Genomic DNA, 27374 nt, shown 5'->3' on the forward strand with positions numbered 1-27374 from the left:
TTGAAACATGCTTTAATAGAGAAAGTATGCATTGCATACTGCTCTGCTGCAACCCCCCACTATACTGCATCTGGGGTATTCGTGACTGGACGTGTGGGGGGATCACACACATTTCCGATTAGGAGGGAGAGAGAGAGAGAGACAGAGAGAGAGAGAGAGAGAGAGAGACAGAGAGAGAGAGAGAGATTACCATTTCATTCCAGCCAATGAGACAGGCGATACTCTAAGATTTTCATAGTTGTGCAGGAGAACAGAGTGAGCGGAGTGTGTGTGAACTTCCAGGTAAAGCTGCAAACCGACCTAAGGTAAGGATCAACTTCCTCTGCTCCCCCTCTGTCTCAGTGTGTGTGGCTGCATGACTTCTCCTCCTGAACATGGAGCCTATATATTTGCATACATGCAGACCCTGAAAGGAGAGATTTTGCACCTGTGTTTCTTTGCCTTTTGTTCTATGGAAAGTTTTTCTTTCCCCTCTTCCTCTTCAGCGCGACATTTTCCCAGTTTTCTCCCCCTCATGCGGACATGCTGTGTTATCGCCCCTAAAAAACAAACACTTTAGAAAGAGAAAGATGGGTTGCGCAAGTGATGAAACCAGGGGGATGTTGTCGACTTTCTGGCTTTTAAATAAATAAAATAATTTAAAAAAAAAATAAAGGGGAGGAAAAAGCCGACGGCCTCGACTTGTTTTGGCGTCAACATGCACCAGTGACTAGGAGGGGATTCGCCTTGTTTCCTACTGTCGAGTGCGGCTTTTAGTTTGTATTTCTGCTCACTATAGTACTGCCGCCCATACGCAGAAAGTACATCCAGTCCCGTACTGGAGAGCCAAACACCGAGCGGTCTGAGAGGACGCTGCGCCGCCGATCACATCACACCAAAGCGGCGCTTACTGTTGTTGTTCCGAAGTGAGTTTTACGGACGACGAGGCGACGTCGTGCGTCTCGTTTGGCTTTAAATCGTTACAGCGAGGACGCATTTCTCGAATTACTCCGACTTCCTGCTTCGGTGCGGCCGTTTTGATAGGCTGCGATGGCAATTAGCGTTTGGCACATTCCTCTCAGAGCCAGGCTCTGAGTGAACGACCACCTTGGGACGCTTACTTTCAAGGAGATATATGGCTCCCATTCGGTTTTTTCCTATTACCGAAAACTTCATAAATCCCTGCAAATAAAGTTGTATTAGGTTACATAACACATGGATGCATTGTTTACCATATCACTGCATGCTGGTGGGAATTAATCAAACGTACCTCTAGATTGCGCTGATTTAAACTGTTGGGTTTATTAAAGGGTTATCAAACGATTGGGTTATCCAAAGTATTATCTTCAGGGAAACAGAAAAAAGCCTAAAACTTAAGAACAGGCGATATAAAACAAACATAACATTGTGATATTGTTTTTAAATACTGAAATCACGAAATTGGTGCGATGAATCCTAACCCTTACCCTCAGTACTAAATTTTTAAAATATTTTTATGAATATGACTTCAAGACAGGAGAGACTTAGCTTTAACTAGTTGCAATGGATATTTATTTATTTACTATAAATTACTTACTTAATATTGCCTGTTTTCATAGCATGCCACTTTTGAGGATCCACCTCTATAAATAAAAACAGCACAAGAACATTTAGTTATGTTGAACGATTTTATCTATTCATGCATTTTATTTATCTTATTTATTTAATTTATACTTCTGTTCATTGTGTGCCACTGTTGAGAATTCACCCCTATAAGTAAAAATTGCATAATTTATTGTCCGATTCCATTTAATTCATAACAAATGCCATCTCAATGTACTTTACCTGACAAATCAATCTGATTTATATATATATATATATAAGTATTTGATCAAATCACCCCAGTCATGTAGACAGGTTCAAAATCAATTACATACATACTGTACTGTGCAGTCAGGCTCATAAGGAATTTCAGTTATGGTTTTGGTGTGCCAGCCTCAGATCATCAGTGGCCTCCATCTGGTCGTGCTTTTCATAACTTTCTGGGTGCTAAGTTCTCGTCTTCCTTTACATCATTACAATGTTCCCATCATTCTTTGCGAGCTGTGGCAATCTCGGTCACAACAATTTCTTACAGGTGTCTGCGTCAGGGGAAGTAAAAGTCTGTCCAGCTGACCAGATTTATTTTTTAACGCAGAGCGTCAATGCATGGCACTTTTAATGTAATAATCAACCAAATATTGCACCCAAGAATGTGTTTGCAGTTGCAATACTGCAAACCTTTATATTAGAAGGAATTTATAAAGACCACCTGGAGATGTTCGGTTTCAAAGAGGCATATCGTCATAATTGGTTTGTTCTGTTACCAAGTAGTTAAGGACTCCCTTCACAAAAAGTTGTAAGTTATAAAATATAGTGATTCAATGTTTGCCATATCAGTGCAAGCTGATAGGAATTAATTGAACAAAACTACTTCAGACTCATTAAACACACATTAGTTGGTGTCATGAGCTTCAGTTAGTTAGTTGGTTAGCTCGTGCTTTTGGTTTTGCCACATTACCTTGTGCCAGGCTTGTGTCCCCATCTGGCCACCCCTTTCAAAACCTACTGGATGTGCACCCGCTGTTCTCTTTATTTTCTTGCGCTACACGAAATATCCGTCTCAGTCATCTTCGCTATATCAATCTGATCGATGTTTCAGTCGCCCTGCATCAAAACTGGGCTTTGCAATACAATGTTTAGGCAGCTGGATGAACGATCTCAGTCCTTTACGCCAACACTTGATGTCGATTTTAATGACCAAGACCAATAGCTCAGAGACACTGTGATAGTGGGAAAGAAGAAGATGAAGGAAAATCATAATCAGTATCATCATCGCCGTATTCAGAAGTTAAATCACAATAAGCTTCAGCTTCTTGGTCACTAAAATCTATTTCAGATGAGGGCACAAGGGACGTAAATATCCATCAAGTTGGTGAAATACACTATTTGCATGTAGAGCGTGAGTGCATGGCACCTAAACTGTAATGATGTGCCACATATTTCACCTGAGCAGTGTTTGCCAATGCAGTAGTACAAGTATTGCCATTAATTTGATGCATTGTGTACCAAAATCCCAAACCTATGAAAGAAATGAAAGTTTTCCATATAATCTCAAAACAGATCAATCACAGCAGATCCAGACATGTTTTGTCTGATTATTGCTCAGCATTGATTATTAACAAAAAACGCTTTTGCATGCCTCCTGTTTGTGTGCTTGTGAGTTACTGTCACACCTCTAAGTTTACCTGCAACAGCTTTTCTTTCCCATTGAGGAGGAGCTCACAGAGGGGAACTGGAAACACAGACCTTAGTGCAGTAGATGCAGATTGTGAATGGCAGATAGAGTTGTGAATATCTGTGCTACTTTTAGTCTCTGCACAGCACTCTCATGTTTCTTCGTGTTTGCCAGAGTCTATGTTCCAATGAACCTGGTGCCAAGGCTTGAGCATGAGTGGTTCCCACAGTTGCTCTTGGAAAAATTTCCTGCATGGTTCTCAATTATACTTGATTATACAGTCAGCTCTTATTTTCACACCTTTGTCTGCAACCTTTTAAAAAGATGAGGTTATTTTCAGTTTGACAGAGATTGTTGCATCACTGCATTAAAATGTATTAAAAGGTGTTATTTATCTGCATTTCTTTTTCTTTGGATTACTTCTCCAGCTAACAAAAGTCACTTCTTTGTCCTGCTTAAGCCTCAGAGGCCGCTGCTCCAGGCTTTGATGCCCACACTTTTTAAAGCAGGTGGACAGACGCAGGCATGAGCGACAGTGGGACCAAAGAGCCGTCTCCTCAGTCGAGCACAGCCCAGTCGCCTGAGGAACCCCAGCGCAGGGGCAGAGGTCGTCCTCGGAAACAGCAGCAGGTAAGACTTTAGAGGCTGCACTCACCTCAAAGCTCAGTAGTATCTAGCTTTAAGTTCTAGTTTAAGTGTCTGTTTTTTGTAGATAATAGGTATAAAATGCATTTTTGATTAGTCAGTTTTGGCTCCAGATTTAATCTCTCTCCAAAGGAGCCCGTTGGACCACCGACCCCAAAGAGACCGAGAGGACGACCAAAAGGCAGCAAGAGCAAAGGCCCCAGAACTGCACTGAAGGTTAAAACTAACCACAACACTTTCATATTTATACACAAGTATGTACTAATGATGTCAAAAGATCTACAACTACATTTTTTAGAAAAATGTATTAATCTGTAAACATCAACCTTTATAAATAATTGATAAATTGGTGCTGAAATGATAAATGACCTTTTAGTACCTGTAATAGAAATCAATGCATTTTGTCTTGTAACATACAGGGACCCATAAGGGTTTCTGTTGTCGGTGCCTCTGGATTAGTTACAAAACAAAATAAAATTTAAAATACAAAACAAAATATTTCCCTTTTACAAAAGTAAAAAAGCAAGCTCATAGTAAATTAGTTAGCCATGGTCTGTATTTTCAGCCACTGAATGTACCCTGTAGGATGAAATGATTAGCATAAAAACCTCCACAGAACAAGCTCATCATTACTTGATACTGTGTCACTCATCATGTTGTTGTTAATCATACAACTGCATATTAGGAGGTTTAAAAAGCTCAGTCTTATCCAATCCAACTGAAACTGTAAAATGCATTACAATCATAATTGAATAATTGCAATCAGTACAGAATATTTAAGCTTTAATGTTAGTAAAAGTGTCAAAAAATGACTTTTGTTTGTAGTTTGTGTACAGTAATACAAGGTACCTACATTAAGTGCATTAAAAAGTGGAAGTTGTTGCAATTTATTATAAAAATAACATTTAAAACCCCAAAAGTAACAAACAAGTTTTCTGTATTTGCAATAAAACAAATTTTAATAAATATACAAAAAATAATAAATAATATATGGTCTGCATAGTGATGCAGTTGATAGCACTGTTGCCTTGCAGCAAGAAGTTCCTGGGTTCGAATCTTGGCCTGGAGTTTTTCTGGATTAAGTTTGCATGTTCTCCACATGCGTGCTTAGATGCGTTCTCTCCAGGTTCTTCAGATTCGTCCAACTGTCCAAAAACATGACTCTTAAGTTAATTGGCCTCTAAAAGTTCCCCTTAGGTGTGTTTGTCCTGTGTGTCTCTGTGTTGCCCTGAGATGGAATGGCGACAAGCGGGTATAGATGATGGATGGATGGATGGATTGATGGATGGATGGATGGACGGATGGATGGATTGGTGGATGGATGGATGGATGTGTTTTTAAAAAGCAAACATAATGAAGATAATTTTGTCAAGAAAACATTTAAAACCCTGACTGCAAAAGTGTACATCCAAATGTGTAAACTCCTTCTGAGGAAAGCTTTGGGGCATTAACAATGATACAAAGACAATAATCATAATGATGAAAATTTTAACAAGAAGGAAAAAAAAACAATAACTCTTTATTTGTATACAAAGAGTAGGGTTTTTCAATGAAAAATAAGGACAAATAAAAACCAAATCCCTTATAAATTCAACTGAGTTAAAGAGCAATCTGAACCAAAGGACCAAAGAAATAAAAGAATGAAATCCTACTGCTTTTAATTAGGTTATGTACTGTATTTTTTTAAATTAAAATACAGTACATAACCTAGTTAAAAGCAACTATAAAAAAAGTTGTTTTAAGCCATTTTTAAAAGTATTTAAAGACACAAAGACTCTTAAAGTCTCTGGGACAGCCATGCAGAGCTTTGGGCTGTTATAACTGAAAGCAGCCTCTTCCCTCCTCACTCTACCATTGGCTGTCCCTAATAATATAGGAGGAAAATCCCTTGTAATCAAGTCAATTAGATGCCGGAGTCCAAGGTCCTGAACACATTTGACAACAAGTAATAAAATCTTAAAATCAGTTAAGATACAGATTCCGGTATACATGCAAAGAGGAATGACAAAAAAGCATAGAGTAATTTTTCATAGTAATATTTACAAAAGCAAGCTGTGAGACTTGGTGATATTGCACAGGTGACAATTTGGTGTCTTGCTTGCATTACTTGATGTGGCAGATAACACCATAGTTTTATCTGCCATGAGGATAGAAACATAAACAATTGTCTTTTGCATCTATTTACAAAGTCATCTGTGACAAATTCAGACACCACCATGTTTATAATATCCATGCAACTAAGAAAATATAATTGCATGCCATTTAAAAACTGATGGAAGGTAGTGTTATGGTTCTTTAAGGCATCTGCCAGAGAGAACATATATTGATTAAAAGGACAGATCCCACAATTGAGCCTTGAGAGACTCTATAGCTAAATGAGAAATGTTCTGATTCATCTGTATAAAGCACAACAAAGTACTGGCATTTGGTTAAATGCTAAACACTTTTAGGCCATGTTTTAAAGGAGAATTGCACCTCTGGACATAGGTTTTTGTTGTTGATTTTGCTTATTAGTTTTGTTTTGTTTTGCATGGCTGTGTTTATTGAACTTCCAGTAAATAAACTTGTTTTTTGTGCATCAGTGGCTCTGAGGTAGCAATTATTGCCAGACAACTGAGTTTGTTAAACCTGTTAAAACACAGCAGGTTAAGGTATTCAGCAGATGGGACTGCCAATCACACAAATCCATCCATTGTATTTTCAAAGTCAGACCAGTTCAACTTTCCTTGGAAAGCACAGATAGAGAATCCATTAATATAACTAAACAAGAACTGTTACTGTTTGATTAGATGCAATCTTTTTCACTTTTTTTTACTTTACTTTTTTACTTGGATTTGTTTATATAATAGTAAGTCCATCACTGGTATTATGTTATAAATAGGTGATTTACATGTTGACATATTGAGGAGTGATTTGACTGATAATTTTTGTTCAGTATAAATGCCACTGTTTACACTCAGGAAGCAAAGAGACATTATTCCAAAAGTTAACAATGTGACAGTTTAATGCATAAAGCCTCCTAAGGGGAATAGAGTGGAACATTTCATTAAAATTCCGCTACTGATTTGGTTTCTCCTCAGAAAGTAGAGCCTGTTGGAGAGAGGCGGCCACGAGGGCGACCGAGAAAATGGGTATGGAGTGCTCACTGACCCTTCTGGATATACTGTAAATGTTCAGGGTTTTGCAAAAGTACTCATGTCCCTTGAAACTTTTTACATTTTTGAAGTTAAAACCATGCACATTTTTAATATTTTACTGGGATTTTATGCAATAGACCAAAACAAAGAGATGCATAACTGTAAAGTGGAAAGAAACATGATATTCAAAGTTTTTTTGTAACAAAAAATCTGAAAAGTGTGGAATGGATTTGTATTCGCCACCCTGAGTCAATACTTTCTAGAGCCACCTTTTGCTGCAGCTCTAGCTGTAAGGACTTTGAGGTATATCTCTACCAGCTATGCACATCAAGACACTGAAAATGTTGCTCATTTGTCTTTACAAAATAGCTCAATCTCAGTTAGACTGGTTTGAGAGCTTCTGTGATCTGATTTTGATCTGAAATGTGACTGGCCCATTTAACCCATAAATGTTAATTGGTCTAAACCAGTCCATTACAGCTCGAGAGTCATTGTCTTGATAGAAGGTGACTTCTAGCCTTGAACAGATTTTCTTTTAGAATAGACCTATATTTAGACCGGTCCAACTTTTCCAACTCTGACCAAATTCCCCTGTCCCTGCTGAAGAAAACTATCACCACATCATGATGCTGCCACCACTGTGTTTCACCATGGGGATGGCATGTTCAGTTTAATGTGCTTTGCTAGTTGACACATGACATGTGTTTAGCATGTAGGCCAAAACGTTACATTTTGGCCTCATCTGACCAGATCGCCTTCTTGATCCCACCCCCACAAGCTTTGTGAAAAACTGAAAACATGTTTTTTATGGCTTTCATTCAGCAATGTCTTTCTTCTTGCAACTCTTCCATATCTTCCATAAAGGCTAGATTTATGTCCCACCAGAGCTGTGGATTTTTGCAGCTGGCCCATAGTTACTCTTTTGCCTAATTATGTAACTTGGGAAGCCATGTGGCCACACTGGATTGTGTTTAAGTGTATCAGAGTAAAAGGATATGATAACATAAAATCCCACTAAATAACATCCTAGTTTGAGATTGAACGCTCAAAAGTTCAAGATATATGAATGCCTTTGCAAGGCTCAAAACCCCATTGCCCTTCAGTGTTTAATAAATGCTCTTGTCTTGTGGTTTGTGTTTTGTTTTACAGCCCCGGAAAGTTGTTCCCGAAGTGACTGAAGAGCAGCAGGTGAGGAAAACGAAAAGGTGTAGCTGGGTTGTATTGTTTTGTTTGATGTAGTTTTTTTTAAGACATTGAAATACAGGGCCCATCTGGTCTACAAAAATGGATAAATAAGAGCCTGTTTTCCCAGTATATAAAATCTATGACTTTTAACCTAAAAACAGTTATTATGTTTGCTGTAGAATCCCTCAGTTACTGAAGCCTCTTCTCATCCACGCTCCTCAGTATAATTGTCTTTGACTGCAGGTGCACCGAGTTGCATTTCAGCATTTTTTTATTGCCACTCTTAAATAGTTTAACTTAGATCTAGAATCAGATCAAACAAAAGGTGGAGAGAGTTTGTGAGAGTGCCACTTCAGCTTCAGTTAAACTGAAATCTCATTCTGTGTCACACTTTTGCCTTTTGACTGGTGCCAACTAACGTCTTGTCGTGTTGAAAAGGCAGCTTTGATCACATCAACCCTAGATTTAGCTCAAGAGTCACTACATTCTGCGAATTAGATTATAAAGGTACAATCTGATCTTTAAACTGTTACAGTAAATAGCTGATAGAAGTAGAGTAGTTACCTATAGATGTTTCATTTATCTGCAGCAAGACTGGGGGAAAATACATGAGGTTGGAACCAGATACTTACAAGCATAGTATAAAAAGACACAATCTTTTTCCCTCTCATTAAATCAGACTAAACGTTTTCTGTTTTATATCAGTTAGGATTGCATAAATAAATTCCTTTTCCTAACTGCTAGAATAGTGAGAGATATTTTTAAAGAGAAATTTACACAAGTTTCCTTTGTGGTTGGTAAAATTGGCTTTTCTTTCCGCAAGGTTCTCACACTAGTTTGCTGGCGTTTTGGCCCATTCCTCTTGACAGAACTGGTGTGACTGGGTCAGAAAGCTTCCAAACACCCTTTCAGCTCTGCCCACAAATGTTCTATGGGACTGCGATCAGGACTTTGTGATGGCCACTCCAAGAATTTGACTTTGTTGTCCTTAAGCCACATTGTAACAAATGTGGTGCCTTGTTTATGGTCACTGTCCATTTGGAATCCACCTTTATGATCAACTTCCTGGCCGATGTCTTGTAATGTTGCTTTAATACTTCCACATAATGCTTTTTCCTTGTGATGCCTTCTTTTTTTGTGAAGTGCAGTAGTCTCCTCTTTAGCAAAACACCCCATTCAACATAATGCTGTTAGATTCCCTGTTCTTCAGAGTTGGGATAGTGATCTCAGACTTGCAAGTTCGCCCCTTTTTTGGCTGTGATTACAGCATGTAATCATATTAGCATGTTACATGGCTGTAGTTAGCCAAATGCTTCAATTTCATCAGATCCCAGGACATGTCAAAAACTACAGCTTTTGTGCCTGAGTGCATTTGCAATCTGTTATCTGGCTTTTTATGTTGCTTTTGGAGTGATGGCTCCTTCCTCTCTGAGTGGCCTTTCAGCCCATGTAGGTACAGGACTCGTTTCCCAGTCCGTAATGACACTCGTACCATCTTCATCCAGCATCTTCACAAGGTCCTTTGCTTTTGTCTTGGGGTTCATGCAAGCCGATTTTACACAAAAACACGTTCATCTTTGGGACTCAGAGCCTGTCTCCTTCCTAAAACTTTATGATGTCTGGACATTCCTATGCTGTTCATACTTGTAATAACTTAACGTGGCACCTTTAGGTATTTAGAAATTGTACCAAAGGATGAACCAGACAGTTCCCTTTCTGATATCTTGGCAGATTTCTTGAATCAAAATTTAGTGTCAGAGAGTAAGTAAAAAATTGTATGAGTCTTTTTAAACGGTGTATAAATATCTGGTTTCAAACATATATTTTTAGACTATAAAGTATAATATTACTACAAATAGAAGTATATTTAATAAATGCATAAGATACATAATGCAAAAAATGCATAATAAGATGCACTGTGTCAGATAGAGATAAAAATAAGTTTTAAAAGTAAGCAGTCATTTGGTCCATCTGATTCATATGGCTTTACTTTAAACATGACACTACTACAGAAACATGAGGAGTCATGACATGATTTCCGAGACTAGAACACACATATGTATTCACACTTTGAATATTAGCTTTCCTTATGTTGAATGTGATACTTCGAGTCATTCAGTTGGTCATTGATTTAATCATTTAAAAATGTTAGGGACTTAAAAAATGTTCTTTTGGGGAAAGTGTTAAGCTGTTGGTCCAAGCTGTGTTTAGACTTATACAGGTTAATTATGATCAATTGTATTTAAGTTTTATCAATAGATTTAGGAGATTTCTAGTCAAATCTCATTAATGGAAAGTCTAGTCAATTTGAAATTGTAAAAGAAACCACAAGTTAGGCATACAGTGCTGTGAGATTATTAGAGTATGATAAATTTGTATCTAAAAATGGACAAAATTGCTTTTATTTAAACAAAATTAAAGAACGAACATGTTACATCTCCTAGCGTTTTTCAGGTGCTTATCGTGCAGATTTTATATTGTTTTGCTGTTCTGCTTTTTAACTTGCAATTATCTGGTTAATCAGTGGGGCTGTCTGCTGTGGTAGAGCCTCTGTTGCTTTACACACCTGCAATTGTTTGAGCCAGCAGATCAGCAATATGCAGCAACAGGTGGGAGAGGGGTGGTACTGCGTTACTCTGAGCTCCATACAGCCAAAGAAAACTCTGGTTGCTATGGCTTTTTTTCTTTTATCTAATGGAAAGGAGGAGTATGGGAGCCGCTTCTGAAAATCTTGGTATACCTCGAGCCCTGTAACCGGCAATGTCTGGTACAAGTACAACAAAACGTTTCTAAAGGGCTTGGTTAAATGTCGGTATCAAGTGTTCACCAGTGGTTAAACTGAGGTTTATGTCTAATGTTTGCCACAGTCCCACTAATGCAAAAACGTAGAAAAAAGTTTTTTAATCAGCCCTCAATGTCAAGCACTACACCTGAAGGACCTTAACAAATAACACCTGGAAAAATTAGTGGACACAATGTTCTGATCCAAAACTGTGTTTGTGTTTCCGCTTAAATTCTAATAACAAAAGACAGGAAAAATGTGCTTTGGCTCTTATCCATTAAGCCACCAGCACCCTCAGGTTGTTGCATTACAATGATTAAAGCATCAAAAAGTCAACTGTTAACCAGCCTCACTTGTTAGTTCACAGTTTACTTGTTAATAGTTGATAGTCTGGGTACATCTCCCTTCCCCCTGAGATCGCTTTTAAGTAGAGATGGATGAAGAGGCAGATCATCTCTCCTGTGGGCTCTTTATTAATCTCCTACCATCTGGTTCAGGGTATTGCTCCATAATATTAACTTACTTATGTTTTATAGTTTAAACTTTATTTTTTTAAAAACATGAAAATATGGAACTATCTAAATGTCTCAGTCGATGGATGGATTTTTCACATTTACACTAATAAGGAAAGTATTTTAGTTGTAATTTATTGGTTTTACTAGCGCTGCTAGAAAGTTTTCAAAGGGGTGGCCAGATAAAGGACTCTAATAATCTTTGGGTGGCACACCAGTGCAAAAAAGGCTGAAAACCTCCACTCTTTTATTTATTTATTTATTTATATATATATATCAAACTTTAAGTGTGGTCATTGCAAGTTAATTAACTGTTTGTCACTTAAAGTGTTGTTTTTACCTAAACTGGTGTAAAAAGACCAGCAAGCTTAGAAAAATGTCCAACAACATACTCTGCATTTCACATTTACACCTGTAGTCTTGCAAGTTTGTGAGATCATTTCCTTTTTCAAGTTATTTATAATAAAAAAAACATGAGGAAAAAGAAAGCAGCTAATAATAATAAAGTGAAAAAAGTTTTTTTAAAAGATCTTTTAGTTACGTTTTTATTGATTTAAGAAAAAAGTATCGAAAAGTTAAAAAAAAGTAAATAAATAAAAAGTATACATAATATATACTGTGACATAATTTAACAATATTTCACCTTCTAATCCCTCTCTATAACTGTTACAACTTCAGAGGTCAAAATAATCCCTCCTGCTATTAACAGGTAGATATAAAAATCTGTTTTTTGTACGTAAGCACAACTGTCAGAGTCTCTGCACAAGCTGCGTTGCTTTTTGTCTGCACTGACTTCATGTTGATGTGGCGAATTCTTGGAAATTCACAGACTTTGGTGCTGAATTCCCCACATACTGCTGGCAAAGAGATCCTTTGGTCTCATCCACCTTTGGTGAACACACATGGAGCATTTCTCAGAAACCCCAAGCTGTTTAGCCATCTTGTTAAAAGCATTGCACAACAGCGCTCACCAAAGCGATGCCCCTCGCCTCGCCTTATCGCATCCTCTGCGCTGAGCAGTTTGTCAAAGAGGTTATGGCGCCTAACAGAACTGAAACTATTGAAACAGACTCCTTTCTCAGAGGCACGCACATGAAGGGGAAGAATGAGTCAGTGTTGTGAGGGGAAACCTGATCTAACTGCTCTCTTCCCCTGTCTTCTTGGTTTCCTGATGTAACCGTCGTCTTCCTCACATTTCTAGGTCTGACGGCTGGAGCCCTGCTCTCTCGCACGCAATTGCACTGTGAAGTTTTTAATCACTCATTCTTGTACTCTCGTGCCCTTTCTAGTATTGATTCACTACCTTTGAGCTGCGTGACTCACCACTCACATAACTGATCTTTCTCCTTTTCGCTCCTCTGATGTTCCAGGGCCCTTCTGAGGAGGCCAAGGAGGGCCCCTCGTCATCTCAGGTGCCTGCGCAGGAGGTATCGGAGTAGATGGGATACCTCTATATCTACCTCAGTGTTTGGCCTCAAGCAAACAGGGGTACAGTCTGACTCCCTATCTGTGATGGGAAATCAGGAACACACACATTTACACACACTCACACACTCAAAAAGAAAATCCTCGCAGACAGCAGTTTCCTCTCCTGATCTAAACAGCACCATGGATTTGTCGTTGCTTTGAGTATTTGATCGTTTGATTAAGCCTTTTTTAAAGGTATGGTTCCAACTTTTGGGAAAACCATTTTATGTTTAGAAAGGTGGAAAAACTAAAAGAAAAACATACTCTTAGCATCTTAGAAAGGAATGGGCCATTGCTTCTCAACATGACAGCATGAATGTGCCTTCTAAACTATAGCAAAGCGATATAGCACAGGTTCTCCAACATAGAGCACCCTCCATAGTTATTGGTAAAATAAATTCAAAAGTAAAACCTCAAAGTAAGCAAAACAACCCTGCAAACCTTCCTTACAACCCCACTCACTGTGTGTGGTGGCTAGATACACTTGAGTTCCCATCCACAATTGTTTGTCACAATTTCAGTGGTTTCAAACTTTTAATTTTGCAACTAAATATTTTTAATAAGTGGCTATTTTCATTTAACCGTTTCCATTTATGATGATCAACGTCCCTTGTATTTCCCATTTTGAAAGGATGGCTAAAGGAAATGGGCCCCTTTTAATGGATTACTAAGTAAAACGTACATTAAAAAAGCTTTAGTTACATTTCATATATAGGATTAACTTTAACAATTATTTCCTACACTTAGATTTTTTTGCTATACACTGAATAAATGTACTCAAATTAAAAGTTTACTACATTTTTCCAGTGTAAGATTATGCTTCTGAAATAAAAGATGAATTTATTTCTTTACCATGGGTGCCAATAAATGTGGAGGGTACTATATGTATGAGTACAGATTCTATAATCAATCAGTTAGAGATCAGAATCAGACATATTTCTTTAATTCAGCTCTGAAAGCTGTTCAGGAGGTCACATCACAAAATTTGACTTTTTTTGTTTACTTTTCATTAAATGTATCAGAACTGAGAACTATAGGTGCATCAATCAACAGCATCTACTTTGATGGACCTTTTTGGAGTCTGATAAAGAATCAGATAAAGGTTAGAGGCATATTGCTTTAATGTACGATGTCCTCGTTGTCTGTTTGATTCAAAACTGCTACCTCTTTGTTTTAAAAGAACTGCTGCACATTTCTTTTTTTTATGTGCTATATTCTTTAGTAAAAAAAAAAATCGAAATTGATCAGAATTTGAATAGGCTTATCAGACCTCAAGGAAAACCGGAAAAATCTGTCTCGGCCCGGAAAAGCCTGATTTATGCATCTCTAAACATGAGTCCTATTTGAAACATTTAAGTTTCCCTTGTGCCTTCTAGCCCCATATTACTCTATTAGCTTGAAAGTGTGCAATAATTATTGGTTTAACATCCCACCAATTAAATGCACTCTGATCAAGTCACTAAAACATGTCACTGTGGGGTTCTTCACATTTCTCCATATAGGTGAATTTCAACAAGCTTCTAAGATCAGTAATAATCCTTTGTGAGTTTTTTAGTTCATAAAGATAAAGCAGAATTTAACTAAATGTTTAAAATTAGGTGGGTTGATTCTTTTACTTCAGTTTATGAGGACCAGCAAATTTAGCAATCCATCTAATTTAGTCTTTCACTCTAATATTTTGTTTTTATGAGGAGCTGAAAGAATGTTTCTCCCTTAAAGTGGAACTATTCCTTTATTATGCCAGCTGTCCTGAGCCTCTCGGTGAGATTTTTTGCATGTGTGGGAACGCATGTCTGTATGTTTTGTGCTGGTATGGAGAGAGAAACACAGAGAAAGACAGAAAGAGAGGGGCAGATTTATGTGCTTAACTTAAACAATGGACAAAAGTAACCAAACTGAACCATGTTTTAGCACATTTCTTATCAGCTGTTTTAAACTTGACATTTTTACACCAATGTAACAGCATAAACATGGCGAGCTGAATTCATTCTTCTGGTGTGAAACGTTTGACTTCAAATTGAAATATCCATTTTCAGAGATATTATTTCTTAACTTCAGCTCCAAACGTCAGTGGAATTACACTGAGTTAATCCTTCCAAACAGAAAGTGACCGATTTAAATACAAAGGTTGGAATGAATATTTCATTTTGAAACAAAAGGAAAAAAAACTTCATAAATACTTGAGTCAACTGTAGTGTTGACGTATCATTTTTACCACTCTCAGGATTTCACTTTTTTAACAGTGCTCTTACGTCATTTTTGAAAACCTCAGGTACATATCTATTCAGGAACATGATATCTACTCAGTAATAATTGTGGTGCTGTGTTTGTTGTGCGATTCTGATCTGTATTTGACATTAACAGTATGCCTTGACTCAAAGACCTCATGAAAAACCTCAGTCAGCCTCAGCCTCTTGATCTCTCATTCTACCTCAGCAACACAAAAAGACAGAAGATCCTCCTGCAATGCTATCCTTCACTCCCTCAGAAGTGATACTGTATGCCCAAACACACATATACACACACACACACATACACACATGTACCAGCACAAATAAACACCACAAACAAGTTTCAGGGCTACATGCCAACAAACCAACACACACACACAAGTAACAAGAGGATGTTACACTCCAGCAGAGGTGTACAAATAAAGTATCAATATCATTTCATAAAAAATAACTGTATCTGATTAAAAAAAAAACTGAAGTGAGACTGATCTCCTGGGAATTAAAGTGCAGCCAATAGTTTACAACAACTTGATGAAATACTTGCCTTTTAGAGTGTAGTACCTTATGAAAACCTGTATTTTTTGGGGGTGGGGGGGGGATGTGTTATTCTTTTTCTTATTTTAACTACATTATGTATTTTTTCTCTGATTCTTACACTGTAAAATGTATGTGTGACACTCTTAATTCATGGCAGCAAAAAAGCCGCATCGTGCTGAAATACATGAATTGATGCTGACCTCAACGGCTGTTTGTACTTGACCCATTTGTGCTACAATAACACAACACGATTGTACTTAACTGATTGTGAGTTTTATTGCCTATGAGTTAAATTTTTTACTACTCCAAGGTGAAAAATGTGTGTTCCAGCAAATTTTTTGCTTCAAAGGATGAAATTTGTTTCTGATCGTATAGCCCCTTGCAAAACCCATCATAGCCTTTTCAACTTCTTCACCCTTTGTCAAGTTTTAATGTATTTTATTTGGATTGCATGTGATAGACCAACAAAGTGAAGTGCATATTCGACATAGTTTTTAGCATATTTTAGAAATAAAAATTTAAAAAATGTAATGTATATTTGTATTCTGAGTCCCTACCTTGTTGAACCACATTTTGCTGCTATTACGGCTGCATGTCTTTTAGGGTATGTCTTTACCAGCTTTGCACACTGAAAGTCTGTCATTCTTCTTTGCAAATTAGCTCAAGCTCAGTTAGACTGGAAGGAGAGCTTCTCTGAACATCAGTTTTGTAGACTTGCCTTAAATCTTTGATTCGATTTAGGTTTGGACTTAGCCAAGGCCATTCTAACAAGTTAATATCCTTTGTAGCTCTGTATGTTAAGAGGTCATTGTCCTGCTGAAATGTGACCGTCCTCCCAGGGCTCCAGTCTTTTGCAATCTGCTCTATAATAGCTCCATCCATTTCCCCATCCGCTCTGACCAGCCTCCCTGTCCCTGCTGAAGAAAAACATCCCCACAGCATGGTGCTGCCACCACCATGTGTGACTGTGGTGATGGTATATTCAGGGTGATGTGCAGTGTTTATTTACTGCAACAAGCAGCATTTAGCAGGTTGTCCAAATAGTTTATTTATGATCTCATCTGAGCACACCACCTTCTTTCAGATATTTGCTGCCTTCCCTCCATGACTTATTACAAACTTTACACAGGACTTCCTATAGTTTTTAATAAAAAATGGCTTCATTTTTACCACCCTTCAATAAACGTCAGATTTGTGAAACGTAGCACTATTATTAGTCCTGTCAACAGATTTTCCCACCTGAGCTGTGGATCTCTGTAGCTCCAGCAGACTGCTTCTCAGATTAATGCTCTCCTTGCCCTACATGGCAGTATAGGTGGATGGCAATGTCTTATTAGGTTTGCAGTTTTGCCATACTCTTTTTTTTTAGAGATGATGGACTAAACGGTGCTCTGCGAGAAGTTCAAAGCTTGGGATGTTGTTTTATGACGTAACCCTTCTTTAAACTTCACAACTGAATAAAGGTTTTATTCCTAAAAAAAAATAAAAAACATGCATCCTTTCCTTGTGTTGGTCTACCACATAAAAGCCCAGTAAAACACATTGAAGTTTGTGGTTGTAATGTCACAAAACATCTAAAAGGTTTAATGAGTATTAATACTTGTGCAAATCACTGTATATAGCTTCAAGCAAGCACACAAGATTTTATTAGTTGGACATAAAACACTCATTAGGTTCACTGAAACCACATTATCGTAGAGAAAGGATTCAAATAAAAAAACCTTGACTAAGAGGTTAGCTACTTTTTCCTGATAAGATATTTCGCTTCTGTTTAATTCCATGTCGACAGGAAATAACATACAACTCACTGAAATCCTAAGGCATGAACTGTAAACCTGCATGTCACCTGTAGGTGTGGTCTTAATTTTTAGATTTGACATCTGTGAAGTCATAAGAAGGAGAAGGTTCGAATTTTTTAAGTGGGATATTTATCAGCAGTCAGTACCTTACCTGTATCAGAGAGCTGTCTGAACTAACTGAGTTTGGAGAAGTGGGGGTTAGAAAAGTTGAGGTTAAAGCTTGTACATTTAGTTAAATGCCTATTTGTGATCCATCTATCATGAGTAAAGGTTCATGTGAAGTTTATGTTAAAATAGGTCATACTAAGTGTGCCAAGTCAGAGTGAATAACTAAAGCAACATTTGTTTGGTATATAAGAACATTTTGTAATGCAGGGCTGTGAAATTCCAGTCTTTAAGAGCTAGTTCCTTGCATTTTTGAGATGTTTTCCTGGTTGAACACACTTGATTTAAAAGGATGGGCCTTGCCTTTCTTTTGAAGGGTCTGACAACAGGCCAGGGAGATAGTGAACTGTTAGCATCAGGTGTGTTGGAGCAGGGACCCATCTAAAACATGAAGGAAACTGCCCCTTGAGGATCAGAGTTGCTCATCTTTGCTTTAGGGGTTCAAATAAAAGTGTGTTTAAATCATTTCTAAGCTGCTTTACATACTTTCTAGCATGTAGTCACTGACTGAGTAAATTAACACTATTTGTAATGTTATCCGTAAGGGACGCTGGGTCAATATACCCTCCAGTGTTAGTAGCGTCACATCTGAAATAAAATGTAAAATGATTGTGATTTTAGTTAGCAGTGATCTGACAGCTGAAATCTTCAGACAGCCTTCTTCCTAAGATAAAGTACTGATTGCTGATAACTGCACCACAGAACCCCACATTAGTTAACCCACATTGACTCTCCAATAGATGCCCAGCTTTCAAAATAGGTAATCTAAAATGTTTTGACACCTTGTTTTTGTCTTACACTGACAAGTGTTATATTACAATTTTTACAGTTTCGTTTAATCAAGTGTCTCAAAAATTTATCAAGCATGACCTCGAACCTTTTACGTTGCTTATTACTTGAATATTACCCATTATTTACTTTATATTTAAACATTTCTTCCTTTTTTTCACTGATACATCATTAATTTTATGTATTTCAGCACTGTTGCCTAAACTGCTGCCACATTACCGATTTATTAAATGTTGCATTGACTTTACTTATTTAGCCCTCCTGGACTACCTCTGAAGAGAACCAAGCCTGTGTCATTTTTTAGGGAGACTTGTGGCCTTTTAAGGCCAGAAGCTTCCATCAGACCTGCAGGCAGCGTGGATCATAAAACCTTGAAATAGCTTTCGAATAGTACTGCAGTAGTCCTCACACACATCTCATCTCACTATAATGATATGACCAGAAGTGAATGAGAGTCAGCCTGAAAGGTGCCTCTTAATTTAACTCCAGCTAAGTCAATGTGTTATTTTACACAAGCTGTGTTTGGATATTTACTCTCTCTATAAGGGGACAATGTTGTTTTGTGATCTTATTGCTAGTGATTTAGTTACATACAGTACTTGATCTATTTTCAACTATTGAAAAGTTGAACTGTAACTTGAGAAATCATCTTATATGCCTTACCTTTAACACAATGTAATAGTTATGTTATTGATATGTCCTCATCCACTTCTTTAATATAACTCACAAACCTGTGATATATATTTTGTTATGATTCTTTATGTTGTGATTTGTGTTACTTTGCTTCTATATCGCTTATAAATAAAAATAAAAATATCACACTCATCAGCCGTTGTTATAGATTTGTACAGCGTTTTTCCTCTCTGGATTGTAAAGTTTTTAATGTGTACAGATGGAAACAATATTACTCCACACTCTGTTCAGAAGACAAATAGAGAGGAAAACAGACTGAGGATGGCGAGACTTCCAGCTTACGGGGTTGCCAGAGGTGTAAGACCACAAAACCACTATAACAGATTCACAAATTCCTCATATGAAACAAAGGTAGATCGCAGAAACTGACATGCTACCAAATATTTTAACAATGACAGAACATGATTTAAAAAAACAAGGTGTCACACTTAATAGGTGCCCCAGTGAATAATAGTGCAAGGTCATAAATGACCCTTTGCATTGTTCTCACTTTGTATTTTCTTTGATACAACCACTGCCACTTGACATGTTGTGATGAAAACATTTATCAGTCCTCCAGTTGGAACCTAAAACAGTCAACTTCCCTTTGTTTTTCCGTCATTAGTGACAGTCTGTGTCTGGGTATGCGGCCAACAGCTCCCCTATAGGCTGGGGTTGACCAGTCAGGGTGGAGGGGCTGTTAAGCATTGAGAGCTTTGGCAACATCTGTGAAGACCAAACGACTGGGTCTCTGCGTTGTCCCCTGGGTGGTTGTAAGAGTCTGCAGAGGAGAGTGCAGAGGAAGTTTACAAGGATTGCACAACTACTCCTGCTATTATTTAGAAGTAAGTTGATAATAACACAATCTTTTATGTAAAAATTACTTGTAGAAAATGTCTGTACACAACTTAAATGGTAATTGGAGCAGCTGTATCAACTCTAGTCAGTTTAGCATATAGATTGTGATTAGTTGTTAATAGCATGAAACAACACCAAAGGCCACATATACAAAGGTGGGTAAACGTATTGGCATCCTTGAGAAAGAAGAGAAGAAAACCTTAAAATAAACAGATCGTTTGTTGCAGCAGCATAACCTCATACTAAAAAATGTTTTGAAATTCAATCTTTAATTTGATTGCATTTATTCATGGGGGGGAAATTATGATGCCACACTTATTGGTACACCACTAATCCCTTTAAATTAAATGAAACAAAACTATTTTTCTGATTTATGCTTGATTTTGTTTTAGGTTGATCTGAGTTTATAGGAACAATGAATTAGTAATCCATGACTTCCTGTTACCCTAGGGTATAAATATGGCATAACACAGAGGACCCATACTTAATTTGCCACCACTTGCAGTGAGGAGGATAGGAAGGAAGGTAAAAATCTGTACAACTCACTGTTAAAGAACTGCTGGGGTTATGGGGGGTCTGGAGTGAAAAGAAGGTTAAAAAAGTGAAAAGGCACCTCCTGCATCTGTTAAGTAAGGTGGAGGTCCCATGATGCTGTGGGATTGTTTCTCTTCCAAAGGCTATATGAACCTTGTTAACTTGTATGGCTCCAGAACATTGTAAATAAAATCAGGCTGAGTTTTCCGGTAAAGAAAAATGTACCATTATTGGGCCTTTCAGCAAAACAATTCAGCAAAGAGAGGGTTCGCCTGATATGAACTCAACCTTCTTCCATGGCCATCACTGTCCCCAAACCCAAATCCTATGGAAAATGTATAAGCTGAGCTGAAGAGAAGAAAGCATAAGAGAGGAACCTGGACTCTGGAGGATATTAAGTAATTATGCAAGAAGAAATGCACAGATCTCTCTCTGTATGCTCCAGTCTATGGGGATATTATATGGGAAGACTTAAGTGCTATTCAATGGGCAAAAGAAAAATGTTCAAAGTATTAACAGCCAACGTACTCGTCGTCTTCCGCTTTATCCGGGACCGGGTCGCGGGGGCAGCCAACGAAGTGGTGGAAATTGTTTCACTTTCGGATTTCTTGAAAACAAATATTTCTTAACATTAAGCATTAACATGTAGCAGCTTAATCAAAACATGTGATTAAGCTGCTACAATGAAAGACTATTTTAAGGCTTTTTATACATACGAGATGCAAACAAATTTGTCAAAAGACTAATGGATTAAAGTTTACTTTAAAAAAAAAACTATTCCTAAAACTGGGTGGTTGTAAGTTTAAGTGCTGTTTTAAAATTATTTTTCATGAACAAATGCTGCTAAGAGGTTGGCTCAGAGGGCAGAAATAAGTTTAAAATGTCTGTATGACTCATCAAAAGGCTTAAATTTTAATAACTGGTTCTAGTAAAACTAAATCTTCTCAGATGCCTGACAAATTAAAATGTGCCTCTTGTTTTTCTACAACAGAAATTTTTACAATGGGATTTTACTTACACTGCCTGGATTATATTAGTTTTTGTTTTGTTTTTGTTCTGTTCTGTGTGGCCCCTGGAGCATCTCTGAGTTTACAGATAAAAGACAAAGAATGAAAGAAAGTGAAAGATTGTATGGCTGTAGGTTCATAGGAAAATACTTTAAGACTGAAATCTTTTATTAATCTGCTTCAAATTAGATAACAGAAAATGATTTAAATGTTTTGCCTGCTGTTTATTACTTTGGACACTGAAATAGGGACAGCATGAGTGAATAGGGAAGAACAGGAAGGTTAAAAGAAGTGGTTCAAAAGACACACAGGTGATACTTTACCATATTTGCCTTTTTGTCAAAACTTAAAAAAGAAAAAAAGAAAAAATTAACACAAAGATAGCATAAATTATAAAAACCTCACTAAATGTGCGTTTTATACTTGTGTACATTTCAAAAGAAGACCAGGAAGTGTTTTAAAAGGTTGCAGTCATAATTAAAACTAGCTTCTTATTTTGAGATCTAAACTTTAATGACGAGCTTTAAAATAAAGCACATCATTTTGTCTCTGAGAAGAATAGAAATGTGGTGATGTCTACTCGGCGCTGTCCAGCCTACCTTGGCATTTGGACCTGCGAGGCTTCTATCCCGTCCATGATCCAGCAGTTCCTGTTCCAGCAGGTCGTCCTGTTCTTCAGCCGGGTCAAAGTTGTACATGGGCATGAGCTGATGTCTCAGCTTCTCTAACCTGTAACACAAAAACAGTTTGGTTCTGCCAGAGGTTTCTTCCTGTGAGAAATTAGGTGTTCCTCTCCACTGTCACCCTGTGTTTGCACAGGATGGCAACTGCATCCAAAAAAAGGTTTGATTTCATAAATGTTGTTTTACAAACCACTCTTATTCTTGTAGCATTGGAAATGCATTTCAGTTAGATTGAGTTGTTAGATGTGTATATGACAGCATTTTTCAGATTGCAGCGCTAAACACACAGCCATGGGAAAAATTTAGGACAACCTAATAAATATTTAGTTCTCTCTAAAGAAATGTTCAGATATCTATATCAAATCTTCATTTAAATTTATTTATAAAACAGAAAGATGTTTATTTACAGGAAAACAACATAAACGTTAGCACCATTTACCCCCATTTAGCTGAAGTCACTTGAGTTAGACACTTATTTTATGCTTTGCTTCACGGCTGGTGTTCTTTTACTAGAATGCTGTATTTGCTAAAACATGTCATCTGTTCTGTTGTGCAAAAAAATCTGTTTTAGACTTATCTGTCCAAAGAACGTTCTTCCAGAAGTCCTGGTCTTTGTCTGTGTTATCTCTAACAAACTTTATTGTGGCCTTCATGTTTTGCTTAGAGAGCAGAGGTTTCCTCCTTTCACACCTCCCATGAAAGTTAAATTTGTTTAATCTCTTTTTGTTTTTTGTACAGCGTAGCTTTCTGTCAGGACCATATGGAACAATTAGATCTCTGATGTATGAAGGAGCTTGATTATTAAGAGTTGTAAATGTTCTCCTTTACCAGACTAATAAGCTGTGACTGTCTTCTTTCCCAAGGTCTCAGACAAGTCTTTGGATCTCACCACGGTGTTCACTCTCACTCGCAGTGCATCAAACTAAATGTTTTAACAGGATGAACCTGTCTTGTTAAAATGCTGCACAACGATGCTCTCATCATCTGCACCTGATATTATACACTTGAGTGTAATTTTTGCCATTTCAAGTGGGAATAAATGTGAGCTTCTCCTAATTTATTCCTCACCAGAGGATGCACATTTAGTATCCATATCTTCAAATATGTTAAAAAACCTGGCTGTGTTGTAATTTTATCACATCACTGTAATTTTAGTCTTGTCACCTCTTTACTGGCTAACTGACTTTTGTTTTAGCTTTACATTGTCAGGCCCCAACAACATATTTAACTGATCTTCTCAACATCTAAACACCAGAAGAGCTTTCTTGTCAACCAGCCATTTTCTCGTGAAGGTTCCACAGTCAAATTTGAAAACATGAAGACAATGCAACTTTGTTCTGGACGCAAAAAAATAAATAAATAAATTGCACCGTATTTCTTCATCATAAATTCAATTTTCAGATGCAAATTCTGCAACAAGCTCAGAAAATCTTGTGTTAGACTCTTGGAACCATAGAAGTAGTAGTTAGCCTTAAATATCATCGGTAAAATCTAGAAACTCACCTCTTCCGTTTCCGAATGTACAGCATCTATAATAAAAAAAGACATTAAAACATCCATTACCTATATTATCAAAATGAGGTAAGCCAAACAAAGAGATTACAGCAACATACAGGGGTTGGACAATGAAACTGAAACACCTGTCATTTTAGTGTGGGAGGTTTCATGGCTAAATTGGACCAGCCTGGTAGCCAGTCTTCATTGATTGCACATTGTACCAGTAAGAGCAGAGCGTGAAGGTGCAATTAGCAGGGTAAGAGCACAGTTTTGCTCAAAATATTTAAATGCACACAACATTATGGGTGACATACCAGAGTTCAAAAGAGGACAAATTGTTGGTGCAGGTCTTGCTGGCGCATCTGTGACCAAGACAGCAAGTCTTTGTGATGTATCAAGAGCCACGGTATCCAGGGTAATGTCAGCATACCACCAAGAAGGACGAACCACATCCAACAGGATTAACTGTGGACGCAAGAGGAAGCTGTCTGAAAGGGATGTTTGGGTGCTAACCTGGATTGTATCCAAAAAACATAAAACCACGGCTGCCCAAATGACGGCAGAATTAAATGTGCACCTCAACTCTCCTGTTTCCACCAGAACTGTCCGTCCGGAGCTCCACAGGGTCAATATACACGGCCGGGCTGCTATAGCCAAACCTTTGGTCACTCATGCCAATGCCAAACGTCGGTTTCAATGTTGCAAGGAGTGCAAATCTTGAGCTGTGGACAATGTGAAACATGTATTGTTCTCTGATGAGTCCACCTTTACGGTTTTCCCCACATCCGGGAGAGTTACGGTGTGGAGAAGCTGCAAAGAAGCGTACCACCCAGACTGTTGCATGCCCAGAGTGAAGCATGGGGGTGGATCAGTGATGGTTTGGGCTGCCATATCATGGCATTCCCTTGGCCCAATACTTGTGCTAGATGGGCGCGTCACTGCCAAGGACTACTGAACCATTCTTGAGGACCATGTGCATCCAATGGTTCAAACATTGTATCCTGAAGGCGGTGCCGTGTATCAGGATGACAATGCAGCAATACACACAGCAAGACTGGTGAAAGATTGGTTTGATGAACATGAAAGTGAAGTTGAACATCTCCCATGGCCTGCACAGTCACCAGATCTAAATATTATTGAGCCACTTTGGGGTGTTTCGGAGGAGCGAGTCAGTAAACATTTTCTTCCACCAGTATCACGTAGTGACCTGGCCACTATCCTGCAAGAAGAATGACTTAAAATCCCTCTGACCACTGTGCAGGACTTGTATATGTCATTCCCAAGACGAATTGACGCTGTATTGGCCGCAAAAGGAGGCCCTACACCATACTAATAAATTATTGTGGTCTAAAACCAGGTGTTTCAGTTTCATTGTCCAACCCCTGTAGAATAAGCTTAAATCAGTTCCTTACTATTGCCACCGCTAAGCCAATGAGGGTGATGATGCCAAAAGGCACCAGCAGCATTCCAACATTTGAGCCCTCAATCACCACGTCTGGAACCGCAGTGGCGTTAAAGCTGGTCTCGTTTGTTGTTGCTGCTGTCGTTGTTAGGGTAACAGTCATAAATGCTCTTGAAGTGATGTTTTCTCTGGGTCCGAGGCCTGTTGAGAGCAAGGGGTCCTTGGCGGTTGTTGCAGTTGTGGAGAGAAAACTTGACGTCTTGGCAGTATTCACAGCCATGTTTGGGTGTAGGTTTCTCAAGCAAACTTTCTCAAATTATTTCCGTTTATTTCAGTGTGGATGTTGATGTCGTTTAGTTTTTAATGTGTCTCATGGTCAGTACAGCTGCCCTCCCATTGGTTTGGGGTCTGTGGAGGCGATGATGGGTCTTCCTCCATAAGAGCTGAAGGAAGAGACACAAATTAAAATGCTTATATTTTGATGGGATTTTATTTACTCTTCCTCTGCCTGCTCATGATATACTTAAATTATTTTAAAAAATCCAAATGTTCATTTAGCCCCTGGCTGTTAGCTCCAGCAGAGATGTAGTGGGTGGTTTTTTTTTCTCTTTTTTTGGCAGGATGTGGGTAACAAACGTACAGGAGGAATCTGGTGTACATACTTCATAAAGTCAGAGAAATACTAACCACTCTAACTGTAACGTTCACCTCTAGGAAATGTGCTGGCAGCACTTTCAGGCATCAAAATCAACTTACACCCACCCACACATACATGCAAACACACATACAGAGTAGTTCCATAAATATCCACTGCATGGCTTGAGCCTGTGCCTCCCACCTACTCACATACTATAAGCGTCCCATGAGAGCGAAAAGCAATTTTTCCCTAAGATTTACACGTATGAAGAGGTTCCTTTTTTAAAAGAGCATGCGTTCTATTTGTGTTATATGGTGACACAGGAAGGCACAGACATATGATCCATTCCTCCCTCCTCATCCTGTCTACTTTTGCTCCTAATGAGGAACATGTGCAACTGAAGCCAACCAATGAAAAGCAAAGGCTGGTTTTAGTTGGTTGCTGTAGTTCAGTCTAAGCTGCCCTGCTCTGCACAAAGACAAGTGCTCACAGCTCTTTGCCTGAGATCTTTTCATGCTCCTCTTGTGTTTGCCCGTAGATATTATTTTTAGTCAAAATGTGCTGCTACTCAGCTACTAATCCTGCCAACATGAGCTGGTCTTACCCATGAGTTCCCTCAGATTAGATATCCATACATACCTTAACATACAACATGCATGTTAAGAGGTGAACACCAGCAGGCTTGGGCTACTTAAAGGCAGGAAACATTCATAGGCAGAGGTAACATTTGCTCCAATGTCTGTGCCGCCTCCTCCTCCTCTTCTCCTTCCCCCTTCAGCAATGCAGGTACTGCACAGGCTGTTTACACTGACACAACAGCCATTTTCTCTAAGGATGAATTTCACACATCAAAAGTAACCCTATCCTGTCTGCCCCCCCCCACCCCCCAATAGATCCCCCCTTTCTTGTTCTTTTAGTCGCCTCCTTGGATTCACTCCGGCTGTCTTGTCCTTTTTCTTGTATTTCACACAACAGAGGCTGCTCCTGGGATGCTGCAAACAGAAGATCAGTGCTGTGAGCTCCCTCCCCCTTCACCCTGCAATTGGTCTAACAGCTTCATGATAACAAATGTGGTTGGCTGCCTCCGCTGCCTGTTTGGCTTTACAGGGATGAGAATGGGATTTAATGGCTCTGACCACCAGATGCTGTCAGAGCCATGTGAATGAGTGTATCCGGGTGATAGGTCTGAGGAAATTAACCCTGTGATGTCTAACCCTCAAATAAATGAATTTTCTCACATAAGCAAAAAATAAAATACTGTTAAATTTTTCAATGGTATTAGTCATTACTTTTAAATAAAATTTCTAGCTAAAATTGTATGTTTGCAACAGCAAAAGGGTATTGTTGTGCAAACAAAGACTGAACTGTACACAGAGAAGAAGGACTCTGAAAAACTCTGAATCCCAGATTGCACAGCATTAATCCATTTTCAACTAAAGCTTGCGAGTAAACAAGTGCATTGAATTGAATCCAAAAGTTAAGTACAGTCTACTGTCTGTGTAACCAAAGAACAGCCAAAATGAAGACTAGCTGTCTTAAAGCTGTCTTTCTGAGCTTCTGCAGAAAAATAATCTGAGCCAAAGATTCCCCAAGAAGAGAT

General features: G+C 38.2%; 2 protein-coding genes across 5 annotated transcripts; one reads left to right on the forward strand and one right to left on the reverse strand.

Annotated features, from left to right (window-relative positions):
• On the forward strand, positions 1-27047 carry si:ch211-161c3.6 (high mobility group AT-hook 2b). Of its 2 annotated transcripts, none has more exons than XM_047347205.1 (6): positions 1-305; positions 3696-3865; positions 4013-4096; positions 6961-7011; positions 8167-8205; positions 26750-27047. In XM_047347205.1, the coding sequence occupies exons 2-6, from the start codon at positions 3761-3763 to the stop codon at positions 26834-26836; spliced, it is 366 nt and encodes a 121-aa protein (XP_047203161.1). In that variant the 5' UTR covers positions 1-305; positions 3696-3760; the 3' UTR covers positions 26837-27047. The 2 variants fall into 2 exon arrangements, with proteins under 2 accessions (XP_047203161.1, XP_047203162.1); XM_047347206.1 differs by lacking the exon at positions 26750-27047 and adding an exon at positions 12867-19309 and having other exon boundaries at positions 12-305.
• On the reverse strand, positions 19349-26661 carry si:ch211-161c3.5 (uncharacterized protein C3orf18). Of its 3 annotated transcripts, XM_047347204.1 has the most exons (6): positions 26414-26661; positions 25148-25580; positions 23742-23767; positions 22155-22284; positions 21879-21900; positions 19349-19937 (listed from the first exon to the last, which is right to left on the reverse strand). In XM_047347204.1, exons 2-5 carry the CDS (start codon positions 25415-25417, stop codon positions 21895-21897), a joined length of 432 nt encoding a protein of 143 aa, XP_047203160.1. In that variant the 5' UTR covers positions 25418-25580; positions 26414-26661; the 3' UTR covers positions 19349-19937; positions 21879-21894. The 3 variants fall into 3 exon arrangements, with proteins under 3 accessions (XP_047203160.1, XP_047203158.1, XP_047203159.1); XM_047347202.1 differs by lacking the exon at positions 21879-21900 and having other exon boundaries at positions 26414-26658; XM_047347203.1 differs by lacking the exons at positions 21879-21900; positions 26414-26661 and adding an exon at positions 25984-26122.
• Positions 27048-27374: the final 327 nt, after the last annotated feature.

Source organism: Girardinichthys multiradiatus, chromosome 20, assembly GCF_021462225.1.
Source record: "Girardinichthys multiradiatus isolate DD_20200921_A chromosome 20, DD_fGirMul_XY1, whole genome shotgun sequence".
Classification (NCBI taxonomy): domain Eukaryota; kingdom Metazoa; phylum Chordata; class Actinopteri; order Cyprinodontiformes; family Goodeidae; genus Girardinichthys; species Girardinichthys multiradiatus.

Excerpts from the sequence above, each read along its gene's own strand:
- si:ch211-161c3.6 (XM_047347205.1), top strand. The coding sequence starts at position 3,761 with ATGAGCGACAGTGGGACCAAAGAGCCGTCTCCTCAGTCGAGCACAGCC. Across the intron at positions 3,866-4,012 it reads GTCCTCGGAAACAGCAGCAG|GAGCCCGTTGGACCACCGAC; the intron begins GTAAGACTTTAG and ends CTCTCTCCAAAG. Across the intron at positions 4,097-6,960 it reads GCCCCAGAACTGCACTGAAG|AAAGTAGAGCCTGTTGGAGA; the intron begins GTTAAAACTAAC and ends GTTTCTCCTCAG.
- si:ch211-161c3.5 (XM_047347202.1), bottom strand. The coding sequence starts at position 25,417 with ATGGCTGTGAATACTGCCAAGACGTCAAGTTTTCTCTCCACAACTGCA. Across the intron at positions 22,285-23,741 it reads TACATTCGGAAACGGAAGAG|GTTAGAGAAGCTGAGACATC; the intron begins GTGAGTTTCTAG and ends TTTGTGTTACAG. Across the intron at positions 19,938-22,154 it reads TCGCAGGTCCAAATGCCAAG|ACTCTTACAACCACCCAGGG; the intron begins GTAGGCTGGACA and ends TCTCCTCTGCAG.